At 52.8% G+C, this 27632-nt stretch overlaps 1 protein-coding gene across 9 annotated transcripts in view; it reads left to right on the top strand.

Moving 5' to 3' along the window:
• Nucleotides 1-27632, top strand: part of Lar (tyrosine-protein phosphatase Lar) — a 291572-nt gene that overhangs the window by 30871 nt on the left and 233069 nt on the right. For all 9 annotated transcript variants that reach the window (XM_025305793.1, XM_025305796.1, XM_025305792.1 and 6 more), the window contains exon 3: nt 25677-25815. In XM_025305793.1, the coding sequence (XP_025161578.1) occupies nt 25755-25815 (61 nt within the window). In that variant the 5' untranslated portion in view covers nt 25677-25754. The remainder of the gene's footprint in view (nt 1-25676; nt 25816-27632) is intronic.

The raw sequence follows: 27632 nt of genomic DNA, 5'->3' as shown, positions 1-27632 counted from the left end.
CTCTCTCTCTCTCTCTCTCTCTCTCCCTCGTTTTTTCTTGCCTTCGTTGGGTCGAACTCCCGAATTTTTCCGCAGTGCTCTCGGACGAAAAGGGGACGCGACGCGGATATCTCTCTCGAGCACCGGCGTCAGAGTCGGTTGAACAGTAGCGTCTCTTTCCACTTTGGGAACTATCGCGAAACGCGTCGTCTGCCTCGATCAGCATCGCCGAAAGAGAATGAAACGTTACCGGCACGCGAATTTTGATCTTCCTATTTCTTTTTCCACGTCGCGTCGTGTGAATGGATCAAGCGTTATCTCCAGATTACGGATCTCTCTCTCTCTCTCTCTGTCTGTCTGTCTCTCTCTGTCTCTATCTGTCTCTTTCTTCCTTCTCATTCGATTCCACCGCGCAGTTGCAAAACTCTGACAAGTGCGCGATGACCAGTAGGGCGGTGGGGTCTAAGGCAGGACGAATCGCCGTCGCAAATTGGATGGCGGGCGTAATTTTATACCGCAGCAATCGTGCAAAGTGCGCGTTATTCGTTTCGCGCCGCGTATTACGACGAGTTACATCTCCCGGAGTGACGGACCCTCCGCGCGGAATTTACGGAAACACGGTAAGCGCGCGCGCGCGCGCCTACGGCCCCGCCATTTAATCCGAATGGTCTCTCGCGATCGGTAGTAATGGAACCCAACCCCTCAGTCCCCCCTCGTACATCCGGACGCGATATTATCGAGCGCGACCCTCTCTCTCTCTCTCTCTCTCTCTCTCTCTCTCTCTCTCTCTCTCTCTCTCTCTCTCTCTCCCCCCTCCTCCCTCTCTCCCGTCCACCCGCTCGTCCACCTCCGCACCTGCCGTGCCGTAGTTACGCAAGTTTCCAATAGCATTATCTCCGGTCGACGGTTTACCGGTAGCGGGCAGAACATCCCCTTTGTACATCCCCTCCCACTCTGCCAGCACGCCGGTCGCCGCGCGCTCCTAATCGATTTAATTAGGATTTTATCGGATCACGGTGTCGGTGTGTACTTTCCCGCGCAAACAAAACCCCCCGATTACCGGCGATCGACCAGCGGTCGTCTTGCGAGCTCCTCACCTCCGCGGCCGTCGTCTGACGATGCCGCCGCTGTCGTCGATCGCTCTCGGCAAACAGAAATACGCCGCTGTCGGCCGAATTAAAGTATCTTCTCGGAAAAGGAAAATGATGAAATGAACGTGGGGGATCGCGCGAGAAGCGGAGGAAAGCCGGAGAGAACGCGTATCTATTCGTGGCATCAGACGCTTACGGGAGGAACGTGCCGGTGGTGGAAGGAACCGGCAGAAGACGGCCGATGTAACTTCCCGACCCTAAGGTTCCGTAACTGCCGAGGCTTTACGGCGACGGGCGTCATAAAATGGATACAAAGAGGCTATATTATCTCGGGTATGAGACCGCGCGCGGAAGCTGGGACAGAGACGTGAATCTGCATATGGAACGCGCATTAAGTAGTTTCTTCCGCGTTTAATTTAATAGCGCGGCACAATAGGCAAGACTGCGCGAGACGACGAAACGTCCGACGCCTTCTCCATCCTTGCGAATGCGGCGCGCTTTACATACGTTTCCCGCGCTTCGAGTTTCATCCTCCCTCGCCGCGCACCTTTGCCGTGGCAACCCTTCGTCTCGTCTTCCGAAACGTACAACGATATTTTAACGTCGTTCTCTGCCGTTGTCTCTCTCTCTCTCTCTCTCTCTCCCCCTCTCTCTCTCTCTCTCTCTCTCTCTCTCTATTTCGAACGTCGTTCGACGATTAACATGCATTACACTCGTCGCTCGAGGCGTCGAGATTGATACTCCGAGATTGATATATCGTAAGATTTTCATATCTTCATCTCCGGCCTCGAGACGGCGCGTCGTATTTTTCCGCGGGCGATTCGTATTGTTGCCGTGTGTCAATAATAGAAGTTACAGCGAGCAACAGAAGAGAGACGTGTGTCGTGCCAAAAAGAGAAGACCGCGAGCTCTCGGCCACTCTCTCCTTTTCTCTCTCCTCTGTTATGCCCTCCCACGCTTCTCCCGATTCTCTTATCTTCGCTCACGGTCTCTCGCGCTTCTTCGTGTGATCGAACGTGCTCCATTATTTTTATCTCCGCCCCATTTAAGCATCTCCTGTATATGTAATCGCTACATTCATCTATTCCTTATACGTTTCCGCCGAACAGGTCGTGTCTTTGCGTCCCGTTGCAGCGCGCAACGGCGACTTCCTCCGATATCCTACGAGGAGGAAGCCGCCCTCGGAGAAATAAGGGCTCGAACGGCAGATTCAAATCGAACGGCTATCTCGCGCCATCGTTCGATGACGCTACGCCGTCACCGCGGGGGCAATTTTCGCCTCGATCCCGGCTCTTTCTCGCTGACACCGCGAGAGGAAAATAGCGAAGGAGAGAGAGAGAGAGAGAGAGAGAGAGAGCGAGAGAGAGGCAGGAGGAAAGAGAGCGGTAAGGTAACGCTGGGACATTAGCTTCCGTCTGATTTTATTGGATTCCACCGAGATGGATGTCGACGGGAACACGGACGTTACGAGGTAGAAACGGACGCGGCGGCATCATCGTCGTCGTCGTCGTCGTCGTCGGGTCGAGGGAAGGTAAACATCCGGTTGGTCGCACGAACGTGACAAAAACGGGAAACCCTCGACGTATCCGCCGCGGCAAGGACGAAAACGGGCAGAGAAAGAGAAAGAGAAACGGGGGGAGGGGATAGGAAGAGAGGGAGAGAGAAGAGAAGAGAAGGAAGAAGCAGGTGGCAGACAAGGTACAGGGTAGCTTCATTTCTTCATAACTTGGCGCGACAGTCGAGAGAAAAATTGGTTCCACCCTCGCCCGGGCCACGGAGGTGCAAAGGATTCGCGCAAAGGGGCGGCTCCGGGGCGCGGTCCGGGGCGCGGAAGCACCCGGAACACTCTCTAATATCTTATGATTTAGTGTTGGATGCAACGACGCAGCTTAAACACCGCCGGTGGTATACGGCACTGCCGGCCGATACTGCCTCGAAATTAAACTTCCGCGAGTTCTTCATCCTGTCTTGCCTTGTCTCGCGCTCCACGCCGCACCGTGCTAGCCCCTTGTTCCCTCCCCTCCCTTTGTCGTCTTCTCTCTCTCTCTCTCTCTCTCTCTCTCTCTCTCTCTCTCTCTCTCTCTTTCTCTCTTTATTCTCGCTACGACATTTTCCCGGGAACCGAGTTTGCGCGTCCAGGCCGTTTTAATTACTCTATAAATATGACTTGCGCGTCTTCTTTTAGAATTTTAAGCAGTCGCGCGCGAGGCCCGCGCGCGCGCTTCACCGACCGACGCGAATCCGTCCGTCGCGTCTCGCCGCGACCGAGTGTTTTCGCTTCCTCCGGGAAAATGGAGAAACGCGCAAAGTGCGATTTCCCACGTGATTCTCGCACGACCGGTCGGACTCACTTCCGTACGCATATTTCACGCGCACGGCGCGCACGCCGTAGACTCTCGGCAGAGACAGCCGCTGCTTCTAAATTTACGAGAGTGGACATTAAATAAGCGGCCGCATAAGCCGCCGCGGACGCTCTTAGCCCGGACGACAGTACGGAAAAAAGGATCGGCCGCGGCGGTCATTTGTCAGTTGGGTGCGTCCATTAGGGGTGAAAAATCGAGCAGCCCGCCGACCATAAACAAACAAAATTATACGGCCGACGGATTCCCGACTGACTTGGGCGCCGCGCCGCGCCTCACACACACAACGCGCGCTAGTGTGCGTGCGCGCGTGCGTCAAGTGGATCTTCTCCCTCGCTTCCTGTTACTCGTCTCTTCGTCGTCTTTCATTCGCTTTGATTAGCATATAGGGCGCTCATTCGTCGTCATAAACTCGAAGCGTCCTCCCGCTTGCAATTCCGCTAATGTCGCAAATTAATTTGCAGGCCGCGCGCGCGCAGCGCTTCGATACTCGCGTCTCGGCATGATAATCTTCCGTCGTACTTGTTTTCCCGACTCCTTCGTTTTCGTCCTGCTTATATTTTCGGTTTTCGTTCGCGCTCATACGCGCGAACGAAAACCGAATCTTTCGCGAATATTTGTCGAAAAATATTATTTTTAGCATATGACAATGCGGGAGGGACTGTTTCTCGAGCGCAGCGGATACGTATTTTGTTTTCGAAATCGAATACAGAAACGTGACTGTCGGTCAGGCGGAGTATGTGCAATATATACCTACCTACATGCAAACACGGCCGGCGCCGGTACATCGTCGCGCTAGTGATGTCAATTGTATTTGGTGTACACGCGAAACTCATTTTTTGCTCGCTCAACGTGCTGCCGAGCGAAACAGCAAATGTGTTGCCGGGTTGTTTCAATGGACGACATTATTGAGCAAAATGTATACGCGGAGGACTGTAAAAGTAGAAAATATCGTGCGCTATACGCCGTATATGTGTTTATCGTACGGACATGCACGCTACCCATCAGGGGGCGATTTTATTCGAGGATTTAAAAATCGCTTACGGGTAGCGAGTGTGTGTTGTGATCCACTCTGTCTCGCACGCGTTTGAAAGAACTGATTCGAGTAACGACGCGTGCAAGTAAAAAATGCAATAAACGCTTTTAATGGGAGAGGATAAAACCATTTATACGCCACTCCCTCTGGAGTGTATGATCCACAAGCGTAGACGATGAACAGAAGGGCAATTTTGGCCAAGGGTAAGTTTTGTAGACGTGAAACACGCAAAGAGCTTGTTTCTTCTTCGACGTCGGACTCGATTCTACGAGCATTCGGCGTCGGCGAGTAAATTAAATATTTCAACGGTGTTAGCTACTCGATGGCGTTCGAGTTGTGCAACTTGAAGGTTGGACGGGAGGGACGAAGGTGCGGGGGTAAAAAATGTGCGGTCGAATCGGCAAACGGCGAAAGTATAAATACACCGTATACTCTACGATTCTCCGATAATTATGCGGGTCTTTGACAGATTCGCAAAAGTCACGGGGAGAGCCGATCGCGCGCGCGTGCGCGTACGAAACTCACCGCCGCGGCCTCGTTAAGTGACTTACAGAGTAAGTGCCTCCGGTGGGGGGGGGGGACTTTCGCGGGTGGGGACGTGGGGAGTAAATTCGTTATAAAATTAGTTTAGGCCTGGCGTGCTCGTAACTTCCCCCTACGCGCGAGCCTTCAAAGTATACATTTCAGTTTTCCTGCCCTCGTAAAACGGAAGAAAAATATTACCTCTGCCCGGTTAATTGGGTATCGGAAGATTGCGGAGGTTCTTTAAAAAAAAGAAGGAAAAGAAAAGGAAAAAAAAGAGGCGGGGTGCGGAGGAGAAAGAAGTCTGAAACAATCGTTAGTTTTGGTTCGTTAGAGCCGCTTTCGTGAATAACGCGAAGAGACGCGATTTCAGCGTTAAGAGATTTAACGAGCCTTCAGATGTATATCACGAATATGTACGCGCCTTTATGACTTTATCATCTTGCGTTTTTCATATAAATAAGGCGTGATGTGCTGCTCGCGGCAGCTGGGCGTTCGCTTTATGGAAGATTCACGCAACGCTACAATATACAAGTTTACAAGTTTTATGCGAGAAAGGATACATTATGCGGATGCGTGCCGCTTTACGACTGCGCGTCCACGTCCTCCGTCTAGCCGCCGAGCGCACTGTCAAATTTAAGGCATCCCGATTCAGTAAGAATGAAATACGTCGGCTATGAAAGGCGTTACCGTGAACCGCGACGATATCGCTTTCGTCACGCGACGTGTCTGCGCGAGATTTACGAAAAGGAAAAAAGAGAAAATGAAGAAAAAAAAACGTGGTGGAGGCGCGAACTCGATGCCTCGAGATCATCGCCGATGATGATCTCTCCCTCCCTCCCTCCCTCGCGCCCTCTCTGAGCTATCTTCGATCCTCTCGGTAAATTTGGTCCGAGGTCGTCTTCGACGTTCGTGCGGTGAGTTCCTCGCGAAACGGTCGGCCGGTAACCTTCCCTCCTTTCACATCGGGCGGTGTCCCCAAGGCGGCCATTTATATGTCCTGCGGGGAAGTTTCGACGGCCTGGCGGGCTTTGCGGTTCCCGAAACGGATACTAAGGGCGAGCCACAGAGAACGAGGATGGACGCTCCTCTTACTCGGATGCGCTCCCACTGGCCACGTAGGGATTAGCATGTTTAGATAGCACTCACGGAGTAGTTCCACGACCTGCCGAATTAATGCCACGACGGCGCAACTTTGAACCGTGCCTTGATCCATCTTGATATCCTGGGGAAAAGGGACGGTTTTCGCAAAGCCGGCGAGAAGGAGAAACGGAGGAGGCCCTTTTGTAAGTGCCGACTCGCGCTACTCTCGCTACGCCAAGAGTACCACCACGCCGCACCATCACGTTTTCTTAACTAAAAGCCTCTTCCTCCCTCGCTTCCACCACCCCCCTCCCCCTCCCTCTCTTACTATATATATATATATGCGTGTGTGTGCGTGCACGTGTGTATATGTGTATATACGCCCGTTTCGACGGGCTGCCATGAGCTTCGAATTTCGGTGGCTGCTCCCGCGAAATTTGCGCACCGAAAACGCGACAAAATGCAATTGACACGCGGCGGTACACACGCGCATCGCGATAACGCCGCAGCGCGGCGCTGCGCGGCGCGGCGCGCAGAGAGCGACTCGGGAAATTTGGTGGGAACGGCAGGTCCTGCGGGAGGATGATGCGTCGAAGCTCTGTCGTCGCACTCTTCCGCTCGCTCTATTAAGAGCGACGTTCCGCCGACTCGCCGAATCAAAAAAGGATCGCGCGAGGAACTTGGTGCGACGTCGACGTGCCTGCGCGTCATATCTTCCTCCCTAGACTTTAAGTTACGGCTTAGATAGACGACAGCCTCCCATAGCGGATCTCGAGATTGATCGCCGCTCTGAGTTTGTGATTTATCTTTCCTAAACCTTTCCCTCGCTCTTCTCTTGCCCGTCATCGGCAGAGTATCGTGTTCGAGGAAGTAAAGCTGCGTTTACGTATTTGAAAGGGTAGATAGCAGCAGCTGGGAATGGAGAGACGGTATTCACTCGACGAGTGTTCTCACTCGGATCGCCTTCGCCTCTTCAAGAGATCAAGTCGCTCGAGAATTCGCGTTGCGGAGGATGTCGAGACGTCACGTTCCCCGCAAGTGGGCGACTTACTTTTTATAGATTCATTCGCTCCCGTTTAATTAACCGCGACCCTTAAATCACGTTCCGATATTAAAAACTTTGCACCCTACGTGGCGGCGGCACGCTCGAGATCGAAGGCAATTTTCTCGATGCTTTCGCAACGACCGTCCCCCCTCCCCCTCCCTCGCGGATCCCCGCGGAATGAGAGATCTTTTAACGATCGTTGCCACGGGCAACTTTATGTCCGAAGGGGGAGCGCGCGCAAGTAGCGTAAGTGTATATTCGGCCGACGATACACGCGCGTATAATCTCTCGCGAATCCTGCCCCCTCCCTCCCTCCCTCCCTCCCTCCCTTCGCACTTTGAAACGATTCGTTTCGCGAAACGCGCGAGTGTTCGATATATGTATCACGCGGCAGATTATTAGGCAAAATCCCTCGTCGCCCTCGTTATCATTCGATTACAACGTTTAATCGGCGTACGTCGCGTCGATACACAGCAGACTACTGCCGGAGCTTGAAATGAACACGCTCTAGCCGAGCACGGATAATCCGGCCAAAGAGCATTCCGATTTCGGAATACGCACCTCGCTGTACAGCGAAACAAGCGAAACTTACGCGGCACAGTTCGCGAATCACGCGCTGAAGATTTGTCGCATCGCGATATCGGGCGCAGGAATCGCAAGCTATAATTTAACGTGGAAATTCGCGATGGTTTCCTCTCTCGCCAAGCCCGCGTCCTCGCGCCAAACGCCAACGTGGAGGGGATGGGCTCGGGGTGATCCGGCGAAATTTAATGCGGAAAATTTGAAGCTCAGAAGTGCGGTGTACGTTTTAGACTCAGCTCCCGGCTATTACCTGTCGTCGGCTCGAGCCTAATACGTATGAGTTGGCTGCCGAGCAACAGGCTGTCGTGACATACATAAATCCCAACTAGGTAACGGGTGGCACACACACCTGACTTCGTAGTCCGACGTGTCGGCTTTTCCGGAGGAAGCGAGATAGGCGAAGAGCGCGAACGCGCCTGACCAGGACGGACGGACGGCGGGCGAGAGAGCGGTCTCGGAAGAAGTTTCCGCACCCCCGAGAGTTCGAAATCTCGAGCTACGGGGTGGAAATAGCGTAGAGGCGACATCAGAACGCGGTCGCCGCGACCAATCGACGTTATCTGTCGATAACGATCAATTTGCCAGGCGAGATGTTAACGCCCGCGTAAAATGTTATCCTTGTTATCCGAGATCGCGGAGGTGGCGGCAGCGACGGCGGCGGCGGCGGCGGCGGCGAACGAAGAACAAGCCTGGCGGACATTTTTTGTAAATTTCACGCGCCACGAAAGTATTGGCCGATGGTGACGCCTCGTCGTGCCCGCGAACCTGTCAAAACTTTTCACCCCCGTGAACGGCGAATTATTGTCCGATCTCGGCCGCGGAGTCGCGGCTATCGCGCGCGCTCCCTGACGGACTATACTTTGGCGCCGCGTGCCTCGCCGCGGTGTAACTTATATTTAATTACTGCCGGTAATATATTAGATTTAAAGAGTTTTCTCGTAAAATATCGCAACATTAAGGAAACCTCCGGCGCTTCGCAAAGCGCGAGAGGCGGACGGTCGAAGGAAATGATTTACCTTTCATGAATTCTTTACGGCTACCTGGACGACTAGAAAACCCCCGAAGTTGCAGCCACTTGAGCTCTCTTTTTCTCTTCCACTCGTCTCCTTTTGCTCGCGCACCTCCCGCTCTTCCTTCCCCCATCCCCTCCCCCCTCCCCCCCCCTCTTCTCACCGACCGGTCGTCTTTTCTTTCGTGCCAGCACGCTCTCGATCTCTTTCCGTAGTGCGCGAACTTTTCGTCGTCGTCGTCGTCGTCGAGCTTTCGTCGTCGTCTACTCTACTCTACTCCGATATTCCCTTAATTTTCCTTAGTCGCTCGCACTCCTTAACGATTTCCTTTTACTCCTACCGCAGTTTGGCCGATCAATTAAGAAAGCTCTTAAAGCCGCTCGTCGCGGTCGAGAATTATCTGTTGTCGTCGTCGTGTCGTTCAATTATCACCGCCTGCAGCTCGCGCATTTCGCCGTGCGGATCTCCCATGAACGTTGCGTGTCGTCGACGATACACGAGGCGAGAATTTTCCGTAGCTTTTGGTATCTTTCGATTATCATGTCTCTCGGGTATTCGTGCCAAGTCCTTCATCCAATTTCAATCGAGAAGACGTTACTTCCAATTGATCGATCAGTGACGTACGATGTTTCGGAGCTTTCGCTCTCTAAACGTTATATAGAGATATTGAGAGAGAGGTAGAGTGATAACGCAAAGTGTATGTCTGTGTGTGTGTGTGTGTGTGTGTGTGAGAGAGAGAGACACGCTGCCAGGTTTATCTATATGACTGATGTCCTCCTCTCCTTCTCCCCTCGAGCGTATATTTGTAAATGTGTCGGATAATCGATGATCGGATCGCCCCGGGGAATATAATGCTTCATGTGCCGCGAATGCGTTGCCGTCAGATGGCCAGGCACACGCCTAAGAGAATACGCTCGATTTCGCGGTGCGTCAACTCGCAGACGAATCGCTCATCGCACAAAATGAGACTCGTCTTGGAGTTTACGCGCATTGCCACGTTGCGTGGCGCCGCGTCCCCCGCGTTCCTCCCGCATTCGTCGAGCGCAATTTTAATTGGCTTCGAAAGAAACCATTGAATTTCTCCCTTCTCTCCCTCCCTCCCTCCCTCTCCCCCTCTCTCTCTAATTGACAACACACCGTCGACAAGACGGGGGAAAAAGGGGGCGATGAAATGCATACGTGAAAGCCACGCGATACTCGCGAGCGGATGCATATCGCGTCGTGCGTATTTCACGTCTCGCGACGACGGCGAGAAGGAAACTTAATAAAAGCATTCGCCTTAATTCATAGTACATCGACCGTACCTAACACTCCTCCTCGTAACCTATCTTTCTCACTCTTAAACCTGCTAAGCTCTCGAGTCGTAAAAAAGGTAGCCCGTAATACCTTCCGATTTACCAGCTTCCCAGTGCGAGGTTAATTCGCATTTTCAGAGAACTACGAGTATGAAACAGGGGCGAGGAAACGAGAGGCGTGAGAGAGAGAGAGAGAGAGAGAGAGGGGAGGGGAGGGGGGAGGCGCGTACAGGGCGAAACGATAAATCGACGGACGTGACTATAAATTATTGCGCAACTCGATGATCCTTCTCGCGGGCTCCACATCCGACGTGAAATTCTCGACTCTCGACAAGCTCCGCGCGCCTTCGGCTCGCTTCGAAGCTCGCGAACGATCCTTCGCTGTCGCGGGCTTTGGCTATCGCGCGACGCTTTTTTAATCCAGCCTCATCGGCGCGCGAGCGTTCCATTTGCGCGTGTGTTCGAAAGTAACAGCTCGAAAGCGCGCGGCTGTACACCGCGCGAACGCGAGGCGACCGAATTCGGCAGACGCATTGAAAACAATATAGGCGTGCGCATGTAGCGAGCGAGTTACAAGCGAATATTCGGCGAATATTCGAAACGTTAACGTGCTGCGCGAGGCCAAGTCCCTGCGAGCTTTTTCTCTGTATCAACCCGCGTGTAACGATCCGTCGAGGAGAGTTTCATGGCAGTTCGAATGGTCAATGTTCGATGAAAAATGCAGAACCGGCGCGTGATATCGTCGGACGGAACAATTCCATTAGAGATCTCGCTTGGGATCGACTGACAAGGGATGTTGGTTGAGAGCGCGGAGATCGAATGAGGAAAATAAAAAAAGAAGGGGGAGGAGGAAGACTGAGGGAGACGCGGAAAAAGAGGGAAAGAGAGAGAGATAGAGGGAGGGAGAGAGGGAGGGAGGGAGGAAGGGAGAGAAAGAGTGAGTGAGTATAGGCGCGCGGCGGAGGAAGATGAAAGGTGACGAAAAGAGAGAGGTAAAACGAACGGGGACATTTTTCGGAAAGAGCTCGGAAAACCCAAGCGGCCAGTTGAATTCCATACAATGGCGTTTCGTGCCGCTGTTAAGGGGGGCTACCTACCACGAGGAAGTGGAATCTCTATCCTATCCTTCCTCCCTTCCTTCCTTTGCCCGCTTCTATCCGGTCGCCTTCAACTTGGTGAAAGTAAAGCTCTAGGAGTTGCGAGTTGCGTCGCCGAGGTGTGTGTAAGCCGAACGTTGAACGCGGCTGGATCAGAACGTCCGAGAGGAGAACGGGTCCAATTCATCGCGCGTACCTCGCGTCGACGATACGTCACGCGTCCTAATCGCTCCTGCGCGATTTTTAGCCGAGCGTAATAATACACGGGCTACGCGAATTTGTATAGTTGGCGAATTTGTATAGTCGCACCGCTGAATGTTCATCTAAACGCGCTCCGCACGAGACGCGGATAGACGCCGCGTAAACGGTCGGGCAGTTTTCCTTCGAATAACAGCGGAGATTAATTTTTGCACGCTGGAAAATTCACTGCCGCCCGCGCGCGCGCGCTCGCTCGTGCAACAGACTTTGTTGACGTTACAAATTTAAAGGATATTTTTCATCTTTTTCAAGGAATTTGCAGTGGAAAAATGAATAAATGATACATCGTGAAAGCGTAAACCAGCACTTGGAATTTTTTGCCGGCGCCGGAGTAATGTAAAAACCGTGGGCAAAATTCTCGTCGCCGAGTTCTACGATGAAAACGAAACGCGCCACCAGTGAATCAGTGTAAATGAAGGGCAGCGCGATTTTTTGATATCATAACTGGATATCACCGCCAGCGCGCTTTCAGTTTCCGCGCATTCTTCTCGCGCTCGTCACGCCGCAAGCGACGGAAGACTTATCTCATTTTCATCGAGCCGCGCTAGTAACAGCAGCGATTCATCATTAATTGTCGAACGTCGAGCGTTGCTCTTTGCTTAACGACGCGAATAGAAATTCGTCAAAGTTGCATCGCGTAATAAAACCCGCCCCGGCTGGTAGTTTAATGTTTAATGAGTTATGATAAAACAATTTAATGAGCGGAACGTCGATTCGGCAGAAATTGACATTATTAGAAGCGGCAGAACTTTTTCGCATTCGGCATCTCGATATTCCGCGGCTATATTCGTCTCCTCCCGCCGCATCGTCGCGTTGAGAAATTTACGTAATCGACGCGAATACTCCCGGCTTTCGAAAATCCTCGGAAACGTTAGCTCAGCTTGAACCCTTCGAGTGGATGGATGGCATAAGGAGAAATCGTTTTCAGCGGTTGTATCGAGGATTCCGTCAAATCTGATAGAGCAGGATCGATCGGTGGGAAAAACAGCGACGACAAATAAAATCGTGCGAGAAATAACAGTATTTATTTAGTTGTCACGTCAAGTGTGTTGTAAAGTGAGAGGGATATTGCATATATCGCGGGGCGAATTATTGATGCCCGCGTGATCGACAAACCTGAGCGCGAGCGAATGCCCATTATTATCTCAACAAAACGGGGAGGACTTTATTTCAGGATTGGCCGCTTTCCTTGCGTTTAAAACTTCAGCAGCTTCTCCGAGAAGAGCGTACAATGAATTTTTGATCGAGAGTTAAACACGAAAACACGAGATCTAAGAAAGGGAACAAGAGAGAGAGAGAGAGAGAGAGAGAGAGAGAGAGAGAAGGGGAGGGGGACTCTCAAAGTCGATAGGGTGTGTAGCTGGTAATCTTGAGGAAGAAGACGAACATTTTTCCTTGCGATTCAATTCGATCGAGCGCAGCTACGCGGACATCATCGTGACGCCGGACGAAAAAGTAAGCAAAGCAAAAGGTAGCGATGGCGAAGTTGTTGGTACTAGCGAAAGTAGGATTAGGACAGCACGTCGGGAAAGTGTCGAACTCGTGTCGCGAGCTTCGCAGTCGTCGACTTGTTGTCCGGACTTGAAAGACGGATACGAGGGGCCTTCAAAAACTTTTAATTAATACAGATGACGAGTATACAAAGCCTTAGACCGAGCAAAGAATTTTGGAACAAAGACGAGAGGAGAGCATTGTTGTCGGATCTTGTTACGAGGACGCGCCGTGTTGAGAGAACAAGATGGAGTGACAGGAACGCGGGAGGGAGAGCAGGAGGGTGGCCGAGAAGGAGTGACGGGGCGAGAAAGAGGTGGAAACACACAGCGGGAAGAAGCTAGAAAACGTGGAAGCGCAGAGACCGACTTTCCATTACGGTGTTATCCGTCCCTCTGTGCTCTTTTCTTCCGTTCTGTTTCGGGCAGGCAGCTGCGGAAAGCGTATAAACTAGAAATCTTTCGCGCGCGCGCGCGCGCGCGAGAGTAGCTTACCGCGTATCGCGTCGGTTTATCATAATACCGAGCGTCGGCGATAAAATCTTTAGCGAGCGCCATTACGCATGACAACCTCGACGCCGCGCCGCGCCGCGCACGTTAAACCGACGATTTCAAAGTGTCCTTTCGCCGATCCTTCGCGTCCGAAAAATCGGCGCGTCCGCTCGACGTGTGCTATGGTATACCATGCGTGCGCTGTGACTACGCGTTATTCCTCTCAATTATACGCGGTAAATTGTAATATTGTTCGCCAAATATATCTAGCAATTTGAAATTTTGCTAATGGATTAAACACGTATTGATAATTACGCGGCCATTACAAATTGCGCGCGCTACCGTCAGATTACAACGGGAATGTATTTGGCCTCGGCGAAATCTGAATTTCGCAGTCTTGTTTTAATCACGATATTCCCGCGAAACTACATTAATCTAATATGAAAATTTAAACAGCAAGACATTACGCGCGTCACGGTATCTATTTATAACGGTCGACTATTATAAGAACGCGAGAGGCGATTACACTCTGCTCCCTCTCTTTCTCTCTCTCTCTCTCTCTCTCTCTCTCTTCTTTTTTAAACGTAAAGTTCGCGGCATAAAAATTCAATTAACGCGCGCCGAGCACGGCACGAGGCGGGATCTATCAATTTATGAAAATGAATATTATAAGCAATCGTATAAATGAGAAGTTATTACGATACCGGCTTATATTCACGGCGCGCCGTGGCGAATCCCAAATAGGAGAATCACGTTCTTTATTACTCTCGCTTAAATTGGCACCAAATTGTCGGCTCTCAAAACGAACGACGTACGAGACTGACGCCCTGATTTTAATTAGCCTTTTCCGCAATCACATGAAACCGTGACGGAACATTGAAATTTTAATTCCTCTATTCAACTTCCTGCGCCCGTCGGAACTTTAATAGCCGACATAATTATGCTTAATTATGAAAGAAGGAAATTTAATAAAATGATATTATCGTCCATCGTCTTAGACTTGAGAAACTTGTAGCGTAAGGCAGTTTTACCTCGCGGTGTTTTGCTCGTGTTCCGCCGTGGCTCCCGTTTCGAGTATCCGCCTCTTTTCTGCTTAAGTTAATTAGCAGCAGCCATCGTTCGATAATGCGCGAACGATCTCGCTTTCTGCCATTATCGACAGGTAAACGCGTTATTATATAGAGTAATTGAATAGTAGGAATACATACCCCCCCCACACACACACACACACACACATACAGAGAGAGAGAGACATACATGCATACACAGCCACGTGCAAAATGATATAAGGAAAACAGCATGGAAATGCTGTGCAAACGCGTACTCGCAAGATTACACGGAAACCGACCGGAGACCCGTCGACGACGAGAAGCCGCGCATCCCGCGTATATAATTCCCGTGAAAATAAATATTTGCTCATTGGGAATTTATCCGGACGTCGAGATAATGCGCATCCTCTGTGGAATTAACGAGCGGGACATTTTTGCGAGATGAAAACCGACGTGAGTGTGTGTGTGTGTGTGTGTGTGCGCGCGCGCGCGCGCGTGCGTGCGTGCGGATGCGCGCGCGGAACTGAGGCGGAGCAAACGTCAACTTTGTTACCGCGGCATTGGGGTCGATCGTTTACACACGCAGGTGACTTCTACCGATTCACAAACGCAACAAACCCAAATGATGGGATCGAGAACGTGTGTAGTCGAATTCGGAGCGAATCGGCACCGGCACCGGCCTCGTTCGATTGCGGACGCGTTCGTTTTACACGCGCATGTACTCGTACGTACGTTCGACGTTCGTATCGCGTTGTGTTCACCCTCGGGCCCGGGTGTTTCGGGGTCGCGTGGAGAGAGCATAGGGTGGCGATGGCAGCGACGGTGGCGATGGTAGTGGTGGTGGTGCTGCTGCTGCCGCTGCTGGTGGTCAGAGTCGCACAGGGCGGTGCTATCTATCCGAACTAGATTAAAAGCATTCGTTAGCGCGTTACGCCGGTTTCTGTCGAATCGTCCGTATGCTCGTAGTTTTACCAAGACCCGCGCGAATACGAAATGCGACGGCGATATATATTATAATGCGAGCACGGCCGCGGATAACCCGCTCCTCGAATTTTGGATAAATTAATGAATAATGAATTAATGAATAATAAGCGGCGAATAATGAGCAATGAATAATGAATATTCAAGGAAATGGACCGATTGCGCCGAACACGCGGACGGCTCGGTGATTTTTCGCTCGACGGCCGCGAGAGCGTTTACGAGCGTTTTGCGAGAAAGAGAGAGAGAGAGAGAGAGAGAGAGAGTCAACCCGCGCGCTTTCCCGCGGATTATCGTACTTTTTCCCGCGAAATCCGCGTCGTGTGTATTATCGAGACGTGTGGTTCGCGCGCTGAGGTGTGTTTGCGCGTGTCTTCCGCATCACGCGTCTCGCAAACGCGAGGCGAGACTCGCCGACTAACGCGTCGCCGAGATAAAAGCGGAAGGAAGTATATCGCGCGAGCGGCTTGTTTAAGGAGCGTGAACCTTGATGCGAAGCAAATCGTAAACGAGCTAAAAGCGTAAGAGTCGGCCGATGCTTAAATCCGCGCTCGCCGGGCGAGCCGTATTCGACGCCTTTCCTTTCAAATCTCCCTCCTCCCTCTCTTCTGCTCTTGCACCCGCACCCGCACCCGTACTCGCACCCGCACTCGCACGGCACGAAAGCCCCGCTTTAGCGGTACCTCGTCGTTCCTTTGCCACTGACAATTGGATTCCTCGCGCTACTCCCGTCGAGTTACAGATTTTTCCTTTCCGCGAGAATTTTCTTGCAGGCGCGCCTTTGAGAGAGGAGAGAGATATCCCGTCGCCTCTATCGTCTTCGACGCGCCGCGTTTCTAAGTACCGTCCGCGAGAAGAAGGATCGTTACGTGGGCACCGAGCCCCTCGTCCCCCCTTTCACCGCCTCTCCTCCTCCTCTCGTCCAGTGTGCTCGGTGAAATCAGCTTTTCTTTGATTCGCGCAGCGAGATAGGGCGCGCGCCTCGATGAGATCGTGGCCTCGATGAAAATTCGCGCGGAAAGCGCGTCGTTAGCCGATACCGGTGGACCCGCTATTCTCGAGAAGGTGCCGTATCACCGTCGCGTCCGCGCGAATATGGAACAACTGTTCTCTTTTCCTCATTCTCGCTTCCTTGCTTTTTCCCTGCCGCCACAGTGTCTTGCGTATGATTCCGTTTCGTTAGACCTCGAGGTCCGATCGCTTCCGGCGGTGAGAAACTGGCTCGATTTTTCAAGTGGTTTTTACACAGTCTTCGAGATGTAATAGCTCTGCCATCTCAAAGAGCCTCTCTCTCTCTCTCTCTCTGCCCCCCTCTCTCTTTCTTTTTTTTTTAACGTGTTTCCTCGTAATCGAAGTGGTTCCGTGCCGGAGTGAGTCTTGATTTTTAACCGCTTTCGTGATCGAGACCATTAACTACTAAGTAGAGAGGAAGCGGAGGGTGGGTGAGGAAAAGGGCGAGAAGGGGTCGGCAATCCGATGGACGGACGGTCGGAAGAAGGGAGGAAGGTGGAGTGAAAGTCGAAGCCCTACGCGTTTCCTAGTGATTTTTCACGTCGCCCGAGCCGATTACTACGAATGTACGACAATAGAAAACTCCAAGGGCCGCAAGTTATTGCAAGAGGTGACGCCGCCTGCGCGATATCGGCGTTTAAACGTGCGTCGAGACGAGATGCTTACGGTACTACTTGCGAATCGCGAGACCACCGCGAAGTAATTTACGCTCGATTGTCAATTTGTCGGGCGGGCGGGGAGGGGGAGAGGGCGAAGCAGAAGCAGCGAAGTCACGCTGCGATTGCGCGCGAGGAAATCACCAGAGATTCTCGTTAATGTTTCGATACCGATATCGTTACATCGCATCTATCGCGCTTGTATGTCGCTCGCAGAGCCAGAGTTGTAAATCAATTTCGCCCGCCTATAAACACACCGTCGCGCGAAGAAGTATTAAACCGTCGCGTCGCTCTCCATTTTGCGTCTGCGCGCGCGCCGTTAATTTGGATGAAATGATGTTAAAGTATTAACTAATTTTTAACGTTAACTGCAACTAGCATTAATACGGTTTCACGGGTGTTTTGAGCGGCGGCGAGCTCGGCGATAAAAGCGCGCGCTCGCGCATTACCTTCATCCGGCTAGCTTTAAAAGGGAAAGGCTGGAAAGTATCGATTTGATATAAATTTGCGCTTTAGCATATTGCTGTTGCACGAAACGAATTTGCAGCGGCCGCAGAAAGCGGCAATATCTCCTCCATATTTACCAACGTAATAGCGAGCTAATTATCAAGCACTGATCACACTGCACGGGCGTTTAAATCGTGAAAAACAGTTTACGCGACCTGTTAAATCGCAATCGGGGGAATATTTTGCGTTACAGCAATTTTGTTTTGCAGTCGTGGCTAACAAACTTGACTTTATTATTGACGTGGCTCAAATAAAAAATTCTTTTTTTTTTTTCTTTTTTTCTGGAACTATCTCGTTGGCGTAATCTAAATTTCCCATAAATTTAATAAAAACATTTTTTTACGCGCAAAGCGAACGTGCAGCTGTGTTTCTGCATCGTGAAATACTCCCAACTCTATGGCGTCGTAAATTCTTTAGAGTCTCCTGCAGAATTTCAAATTCCGCCTAATGTTGCAATTAAGCGGGCTCTTTCTTTTTTTGCCAATTCACTCCGTGACATTGTCCGATCTCTGGAGAACGAGATTAAAAAGAGATTCGTCTCTATCGCGATATACTCGATGCGACACTTATACATCAACGCAGTCGCAACCTCTTTCTTCTCTTGAAATACGCAAATCTCGCAGGCCCGATTATCGAGCTTCGCGGGAGCAAATCTCGCGCCAACAGAGGACAGAGAGTCTCTCGCGAGGAGGTATAAGACGAAACTCGAGATATTTCCGGGAGTAATTTTCCGCTGGGTGCCTTTGGAAAATGTTTATTCATAAGTCAGCGGAATGTGCACGGTGTACGATTGCTCCGCATGCTTCTCCACCGCCCTCGTCTGCATTCGCCCGCCTTTTTCTCGTTTTCTTTCGCGAGAAGCCGAGACGTCGTGACGTTAATACGGTGTTAATGGGGAAAAGATTCGCGGAAGAAGCATCGTTGACGTCCGCTTTGCGTTGAGTGGAAATGCAAACAAACGCGAAAAGAACGCGGCTACCCGGAAAAACTTTGGAGGATTTCAAATAATGAGACAACGTTAGCGTCTCGAGCATAGGAAGAAAGAAAACAGAGAGAGAGAGAGAGAGAGAGAGAGAGAATGAGGAGAGGAAGAGTGGGAGAGACAAATCGATGACAGATGAAGATTGGCATGACGGCAACGAAATTTTTCACCGTAAATTATATCGGAGCCTTTATCAAAGCGTCTATTATCGGCAATTCCGCGCAACGTCATCGCACTCGGAGCGAAATCATACATTTCTCATAATACAACGGGCTCGTCTGTATTTTTGAGCGCGTTAACCCGGATTTTAAATCGACATATGCCGTTAAGCGGATCAGAATGTTACATCCGCTTCGGGAATAAACACGAGCGAAATATATTTTAAGTAACCAGATCGTTCGCGCGCGCGCGCGCGCGCGCGTGCGTAAATGAAAACCGCGCGAGCGCACTTAATTACAAATTCCGGATGTTGCGAACGTCAATCTACCGGAGTAACTCTCCGGCGAAAGGTGCAAGTAGGGGGGAGAAAAAAACGGTGCGCCGTAAAATACGCGTCGTTAACTACTCTCAATTTATCGTTTCGCCGTGTAATCCGGCGAACTTTATTAATACGCACTTGAAAGCGGGAGCGCGCAGGGGAGATAACGTTAGATCGAATCGCCCGTATCGCGTCGCACGGATCGGTCTCTCGCATCGCGCAGCGACGCGGGAGAGCTGCCGATACGGCCGGCATCGGCCGAGAGGGAGAGCATTGTGAAGCGCGCAGTTGCGGCGCGACGCAGCTTTACGACTTTAGCACTCTGCACGCGCCTCCACACTATTCCCGGCTCATCGCGTTAAGATAATTAGGATACTCGAGACTTTTGCTCGCTCGCGCGCGATCGTATTGTATGGGCGCCGACAGCTTAATCGCCGGCCCGACGATTTTTACCCTCTGACCCCGTGGCTCCGCGCGAGTTACTCCCCGTCGTTTCCGCGCACCTTCGTAGCCGCGCGCTTCTCCCTCTGAATTAAGACCGCCGTCGCGCTATAGACCACCCACCCTACTCGTGCGCTTTCCGCTTACTCTCTTATTCCGGTTGTTATCTTTTGTTCGGGGCGAGAGAAGAACGAGGGGAAAGATTTGAGGATGGACGCCGGGAGAAGAGAGCCGGAACACAGGCGGGCTTGCGGGGCGTGCCGAGGGATTTATCATCGGGCAACGGCGCGCCGGCCACGGTATTAAATTAAGTTATGCCCATCTTAGAATTTTTTATTATCACCGAGAACGGCGAGTCGGCGAGCACATTTCCCGCCGGCCTGTCCTCCTTCTTCTCCTCCTCCTCCTCCTCCTCCTCCTCCTCCTCCTCCTCCTTCTCCCTTTGCTTCTACCGCCCGAGACGCGTTTTTATTCCCTCCTCCTTCTCCGTGGCTCTCCTCCTTGGCGCGTTGGCCGGCGCAGCGGCCGCGGACGAGCTCGCTCGCTCTCCGCGCGCATATTTCTGCATTAAGCTCTCGACACTCACTTTACTGTCGTCCGACTTTATTTGCAATTTTAAACGGCGTTCGATTTATGAGTAAAGTTCTCGTATAGAGGCGAAGACGCCAGCGACCCCACCCTGCCGCCGCCGCGCAGTCTAATAAATATTTTCCACGCGGCATTTATCGGATATTCCGAGCGTAACCCCAAACTAGAATTACGCGGTTAATGTGTAATTGTTTCGTGTTCGCCGCGGCTCTAATGACACCGGGCGCTAATGGCCGGGTTATTACTAGACCATAACGCCGACTATCGCGTGTGTGAAGTCGCATCGCCCGAGTCGTCAAGGTATCGTGCGCGCATCGTTCGCTTCTTCCGTCACCACACCTCGAGCTGTCGACGATCTCAAAAATTTATCCAGGTCGACAATTATTATAGATGGACGGATATTATATAAATAGACTATTGTCTAAATATGTCTGCTTGGTATTTGGAACACTCGCGATGCTCAATCCGTGATTGCTATTATTACGCAAGATTTGTTATTTTCACACGACACGTTTCCTACGTTAGAACCTACACTACTGCGCGCGAGGACACGTAAGGAACAAATACTACTGTGCCTTCCGATGCCTGATCGTCCCGGAAAATCGAGGCGCGCATCGAGCTCGCGACGATTGTCGTCTGCTTGCCTTTATTTACCGCGCACTCGTCGAAGGATCACGTTTGAAGGGTTGCGGCTACCCACAACGGCTTATGCAAAAGAGTCGCGTGCAGGTCTGACACATTTGCAAATGCGCATCCCTCGCGGAAGTGAGTCAGTACACTGGAATAGCGCTCGAGAGGGCAACGGTAACGACGGAAGTGTCGAGGGGCGCGAGAGAGAGGGAGAGAGAGGGAAGCAGGGATATCGTTGGAAACACGGCTGGGGGCGGTAAAAGGACAACGCAAAGTACGGGCGCAAAGGTGGTGCGTTACTTTGGCGGCACGTCGACGTACACATCGGCCAATTAGCGGGAACAATTAATCGCCGGTGCGCCGCGGCGTCTCGTCTCGTCGCGGAAATTTCGGTCGTCCGCGAACTCACCCCCGTCGCGGTTCACCGTCGCGCGAGCGGCAGACGATACATTAAATTTCCTCTTAAGAGCGCAAAGAGTCTTTTTCGGATGGATCACTCGAGATTACTTCCGCATTCGGAATGGCCCTCTAGAGGTATCGAGAGACTTGCCGCGGGCAAATCGATAGCATCGCCGCGAAGAGCGACGGCGCTTCCATTAACACGAACAATATTTCACCTTCGCGTTCACGGTCACTCGTCGTCCTGCGTTTCCGTGACGGTGTTTCAGTCGGAACGACCGAGGGCCCGATTGCTCGCTCTCGGCTCGCGACGCGCACGTGGATAGCTGGACACACTAGCATTTTATATGTACGTACACGTAGACACGCGTCACGACACTTACCTGTTGGAAAAAACGATCGGTCCCACCGAGTCCGTCTCCTACACGTAAACTCCCAGGGGTCTCTTGAGTTCCGCGACTGGACGACCGAGTGGTCCGAATGCCGGCGCGAAAGAAAGAGAGGAAAGGCCCACGTAACAAGGAGGCAGATCCGGCGTTTTTTCGTTTCGTGTATCGATTATTGCCTTCTCTGTCCGTCTCTCAGCTCTCGATCGCTACCCCTCTATCTCACCTTTCCCGCGCTATCTCACCTTTCTCTCTTCTCTCTCTCTCTCTCTCTCTCTCTCTTTCTCTCTCTCTCTCTCTCTTCTCTCTCTCTCTCTCTCTCTCTCTCTCTCTCTCCGTTTCTCTCTTAATTTTTCTCTGCTCTCCTGTAGAGCTTTTTCCCATCGGCGACCTATCTCCCTTCGTCCATTGACTGCCCGCCTCGTCATCTTTCTTTGCGCGAGAGATGTCAACGGCACCCCTCGTGGCTTGCAACGAGCCACAGCCGTCCCTGGGAGTACCACGCGGACAAACATCAAGCCAGAAACTGCGATACGTCGGCCAGAGTACGGCAGCTCACCCCGGACATCCCCTTACGCGGGAGACGCATGCGTCGCTTTTAAACCAACGCCGAAACCATCCCCCTACCCTCTCGACTCGCGGCTATCTTCCTCCCTTTCTCCGGGGCTGAATCCGCTGCCGTTTCTCACTCTCGCGTCTCTCGCTACTGTGTAACAGTGCTGCTAACGATTCGCGGGAAATATGATTTGCGATTAATTCTGAGAAGCGCGCGCCGACTCACCCCCTCGGCGGTGTAGATAGAGCCGTTATTTATAGCACGCGTACTTCTTGGCCGAGGGGAAATCACTCTTCGGATCGTCTTTTGGTTCGCATCGGGAACATCGACTAGACACACACACACACACACACACACACACACATGTAGATCCCCTCCTGAAAGGAACGCTGCCGCGGTGGATATTGAAAAATGTCCGAAACCGACGCCGTGCGGTCTTACATCGACCGACCTACACATCTCGAGATGCATAAACTCGCTCGTAACTCGCGGCTTTAGTCCGGTCAGAGGAAAAAAAGGAGCGAGAGAGAGAGAGAGAGAGAGAGAGAGAGAGAGAGAGAGAGAGAGAGCGAGAGAGCGCACCTCCCGATCGTCGTAAAATCTGGTCTGGCGCGAATTCGTACATGTACGTACGGCGATCCCGAAGCCATGAGGGGTGCTGCGCCTGCGTCAGGAATGTCGGTGGTGGGCGAGCGGGGAGGGGGGTGTCGTCGGGGGGCATGGGGGTGAGTCAGTCAGGCCGCAGCGCGCGTTCAGAAAACTACCCTTAACGCGGGGTCTCATACGCGCTCTCGTCGGAGTAATTTATAATTGAGTCGCGAGTACGCGATAGGAATCCGACGCCGCCGATGTTTGCCGAGTCCCGGGAAGCTGCTACCTCCTCGTGAAACTCGTCGACGTGAAACTCGTTGGAAACGCGAGCCCGAGACCACGCAAGGGCACTGATTCGTCTCGGCACGGGAAACGTAACACACGGCATTATTTAGACCCGCTGCCGTCGCGCGGAGGTAGGCGGAGACGCGCGGCGAATCGTCGACGTCGTCGTCGTCGTCGTCGTCGTCGTCGTCGTCGTCGTCGTCGTCGTCGTCGTCGTCGTCGTAGTCGTCGGGGTGAATCATCGTTGGAAATTCACGTGGACCGCGCCGGCCGAGGAATATTGAAGCGAACAGGAATGGGAAAGACCGTCGAGAACGCGAACGTTCGCGAATTTCAAGAATTGGATTAAACTCGCGGCGAGTTGAGAGTCAAACCGATTGCCCTTTTGAGAAACGTCGAGAGAGAGAGAGAGAGAGAGAGAGAGAGAGAGAGAGAGAGAGAGAGAGAGAGAGAGAGAGAGAGAGAGAGAGAGAGACAACGAGGCAGGAAACGTGGAAAGGCAGCAGCAGTAACGTGGAAACAATACGTCGGTAAACGTAGCGATGCGGTGGTAAACACCGATGCGCGACAAGTATACTCGCAAAGGCCGCACTGTGCGAGAACGTAACGTTGCGTGCCGCGGCAAAGAGCTACGACCACGTAGCGGGATTCGAAAAAGCCCGTGCAGTCGCGAGTGCAGTGCAGCGGGCTGTGTGTGAAAGCGGTCGTACAAATAGCAGCACGCCGAGAGCCAACGCTATTAATCGCGCCTCGTGTCTCGTTTCTTTCTGCGTTGCGAAAGCAACTTCTCCTTCGCCAGATACCTCCGCCACTTGTTCCAAGCTCGATCGCGAGAGACAGCGGCGGTGGCCCATCGTCGTTCGCGTCAGCATCGCTTTCAACGGGGCGAGCTCTTCCACCGGAGGGAAGCTCCGCTCGCGGATTTTCCGTTGGAAAATCTCTCTCGCGTAGTCTCTCGCGTGCGACGCCTCTCTCGCCATTGTTCCGCATCGAAAAGGGTCGCGCGCGCGCGCGCCCTCGTCCACGGCGCACGACGGTCTTATCAAAAACTGGCTGTTTCACTTCTGGTTCATCCACCGCGGTCAAGCTACGTCGTTCTCCCCTTGGCAGAGAGTCAAAGGGAAAGGGAATATAGCTCGCAGGCCGGGAGCGTCGAGCGGAAAATGAAAAGTCTACTTGCTCGGTGGAAGCCGCGGGAAAGCAGAGAGGGACAATTACAGCCAGTTAGCTGGAGGATGTAACGCGAGCCAGAACCGTGGCCAGCGCCGGGTCCAGGGTCAACGTCTCGCGCGGCAAAGCTCGTCGCGGTAGCTTTGTCGTGGGAGCTTACGGTTTGGAGCGTGGTACGCGCGAAAATATGGGATGGTCGTGGAATCACAGGAAGAAAGAGTCGAGATAATCGCAACGAGACTGAGCGCGCTCAAGTATGTGGGATTTCTGAGAGTCGACTGACGAACGGTAGGCGAGAGTGTGTTTTCGGTTACGGCGGCAGATAATCCATTAGACCCATCGAGAGAGAGAGAGAGAGAGAGAGAGAGAGAGAGAGAGAGAGAGAGAGAGGGTGCGGAAAGTCTGAATTACCGTGGGGCGCCGCGTATAGCTTATTAGTGCCTGTCGTCGGTGTAGCGAGAGAGAAAGGGTGAGAGGGAGAGTCGGTGACTCGGCAAACCGGAAGAAACGGGAGAAGGTGTGCGTGAGGAGTCTGCAGGCAGCAGGAAGAGAACGGAGAGAACGGACGGAGGGAAAATATCTTCCACCTCCTGGGAAATACATCGCGAGGTCCGCCTTTCGGTGGCCAGTCCCAAAGTGTCACATCCTTTCCAAAATTGATCCCACCATTACCAGCCGGCGTACGAACACGAGCGGACGCCGGGAGAATGTAAATAGCAGCCCCGGGACTCGCGGATAGCGCAGCGCGTCACGTCGCGAATCGTCGCGACGACGATCGCCGTGTCGTTATTACGATGTCAGCGACCGGCTTCGAGAGAGACGCGCGCTTCTTTTTTCCCCGACGACGCCAACGTTGACCGCCCACACGCCGCGCCGACCGCTCCGTATATCCGCGGAATATTTTACCGCACGCGTGCGTCCGCGTCCGAGAAAGAAAGCGAGCAAGAGAGAGAGAGAGAGAGAGAGAGAGAGAGAAGAAGAGTAAGCGGTAAATGGCGTGTGTCGATACTTTTCCTCGACGGCCGCTGAATAGACGCTCTCGCGTCACTTCATCGTTTTGTACAATTGTACCGCAAACGCACCAGAAACGACAAGTATTTTTTTACACGTAGCTCAAACTCCTCGTTGTACCACTTCATTCCTTCCTTCCTTCCTTCCTTCCTTCCTTCCTTGCTCCCTTCCTTACATGCTCGCCGAGGGTCTCATCAGCCATCCGCGTAGCCGTGACCATCGTACTGCTCGAGAATTCAACGTGTCCGATTTTTTCGCGACTCTCCCCGAGAGAACCATCTCTGTGTGTATGTGCGAGTGTGTGTGTGCGTGCGACGAGGGAGAAGAGTCTCGAAGACTTTAACCCCCGCGGCGCCACGCCTGCGACAACGTTTTCGTCAGGGTACGAAGACGTGTGTCATCGTCGTCGTCGTCGTCGTCGTCGTCGTCGTCGTCGTCGTCGTCGTCATCGTCGTCGTCGTCGTCGTCGTCGTCGTCGTCGTCGTCGCCGCCGCCGCCGCCGCCGCCGCCGTCGTCATTGTCTTCGTCCTCATCTTCGTCGCGTCTTCGTCCCACTTGCCTCCGCCCTCCCGAGTGAAGGTGGTATGTTTTTGACGAAGGTGGTTTATCTTTTCATAGGTGGCACGCTGCGACGGTGGTGTTAAGTGTGCAGTGATCACGGGTGACCGAGGGAAGACGGGAGAGAAGGTGGTCAATATGACTCCTATCTTCCTCGTCCTGTTGCTGGCGATTGACCCGATTGTCGCGCAGAGTGGCGGTGAGTAAATCCCAACAAGAAATGAAATTGCGCTAGTGTTAACGAGAAAAGCCGCGCGACCAACTCGGACAGTTGTAGTCGCGCGACGCGCTGGACATTTCGCGCGAGGACAATGACCGCGCGGACACGCGCGGGGGGGGCACTTCCGCCCCCGCTAGGACTCTCGAAATCTACGGTTGTGCCGTTGCGACACACGCGCCACTTTTCCGAGGCGCGTATCTCGCGCTCGCGATCGCGCGTATAAAAGAGTCGAGTCTCGCATGTGCCGCGTCCGCGTCGCGCGCGACGAAACCAGATCGAAAGCTCGATACGCTCGCGAGCTCGCGAGCTCGCGAGCTTCGGCCGTATGTACCTCGCGTTATTTAAACGCGACGAGATAATCCTTTCTCACGAACGTACGTACGTCCGTACGTAAATTCCGGATCCTTGTAATTTATTACGCTTTACTTATTAGTCACTGTCGCTCTCGTACGTCGCGATCGACGCGGCAAAAAGCTGGCTGCGTCCCGACACGTTCCCACGAGCGGAGACTCGATCTTTCTCTTTTGTACGCGCGTAATCGCCCGGCGAGATTCGCCGTGATCGCCGTGCACGGACACTCTGCCGTCGGTACATGGCAGTCGGTGTGTGATGAAACGTAAGAAAGAGGGAGGAGGACCAAATGAAAGCGTCGTGTGTAACGTCCTTTTGTGCGAGATATAATAGCGACGCTTCGAGGACGCTCTCTCTCGCGCGCGCGAGCGAATGCGAAATGGGAAAAGGAAAGGGCGAAGAACCGGAACAGACTGCTAACGCATCGCGAGTGTCGAACGGCGCGCGGAAAAACGACGACGAAAGGAAACGCCGTCGGCGTGACTGCCGCTCCCTAGAGCCGAGGTTCTGAGCTTAAAAGAGCCCGGCTGGGGCTGGCTGCTGACTTTCTCCAAGAGACGAGCAGTAACGCGTGTGCTTTGAGCCTGGGGAGCGGCTCGGCTGCTAAATAACGAGCGCACGCATCGTGCTGAATCGCGTGCGTGTACAGCAACGTTCAGCGGCGTGTCAACGTGTCGAGGCTCGACGTCGGCGACACGAGGGAATGTGAGAAGGAGAGAGACATAGAGAGAGAAAGAGAGAGAGAGAGAGAGAGAGAGAGTGAGATCGGCTCTCGACGCTACGCGACGCCTTTGTTCGCGATTAATCGTTCGAGGAACGACAACTCGCGTTATCGAGTTCCGAGGTCTCCCTCTCTCTCTCTTTCTCTCCTCTCTCTCTCTCTCTCTCTCTCTCTCGCTCGCTCTGTGTCTCGCCCTCTCTCAGCCTGGTGTAAAGTACGACCGTTGGCGCGCGTTCCCGTTAGCGCGTACGTGCGGTTTTCGCGGCGCCGCTCAGCGTCGCGAAGCTCGGACTTTCATGGAAGTGGACGTCGACAGCCACAAGTTCGCTCTCGGAGAGCGAGAGACGCACCGGATGTGTACTCTACGGACTCTAAGACCGCTTACGTTAAACTCGACCGACTTGACTCGACTCGAGGCGACGCCTCGCGCGAGCCCGCTTGCGGATTAGAAGTAGTAATGCCCCGCGGTAACGCGGCGCGTTGGTAGTTGCGTACGAACACCATGACACCGCGCGCCGTGTCGCTCGCGCGCGTTCCCACGGCGACGTTAATATACGCGAATTCAGGACGATCGGGAGAAATGCCGGTCGCGATCATTACGCGGCGCGTACTGTCGCAGCGCGCGCCGCTTGGTAATCCGGCGAGCTTTACGCTGACTCCGTAATGACGATGATACATCCCCCGGTATTTCAGTCAATTAATTACATCGCGACGTAATCCTAAT

This window comes from Harpegnathos saltator, unplaced genomic scaffold (genome assembly GCF_003227715.2).
Source record: "Harpegnathos saltator strain DR-91 unplaced genomic scaffold, Hsal_v8.6 scaffold714, whole genome shotgun sequence".
Classification (NCBI taxonomy): Eukaryota; Metazoa; Arthropoda; class Insecta; order Hymenoptera; family Formicidae; genus Harpegnathos; species Harpegnathos saltator.
This window is presented reverse-complemented; position numbering and strand designations above follow the sequence as displayed.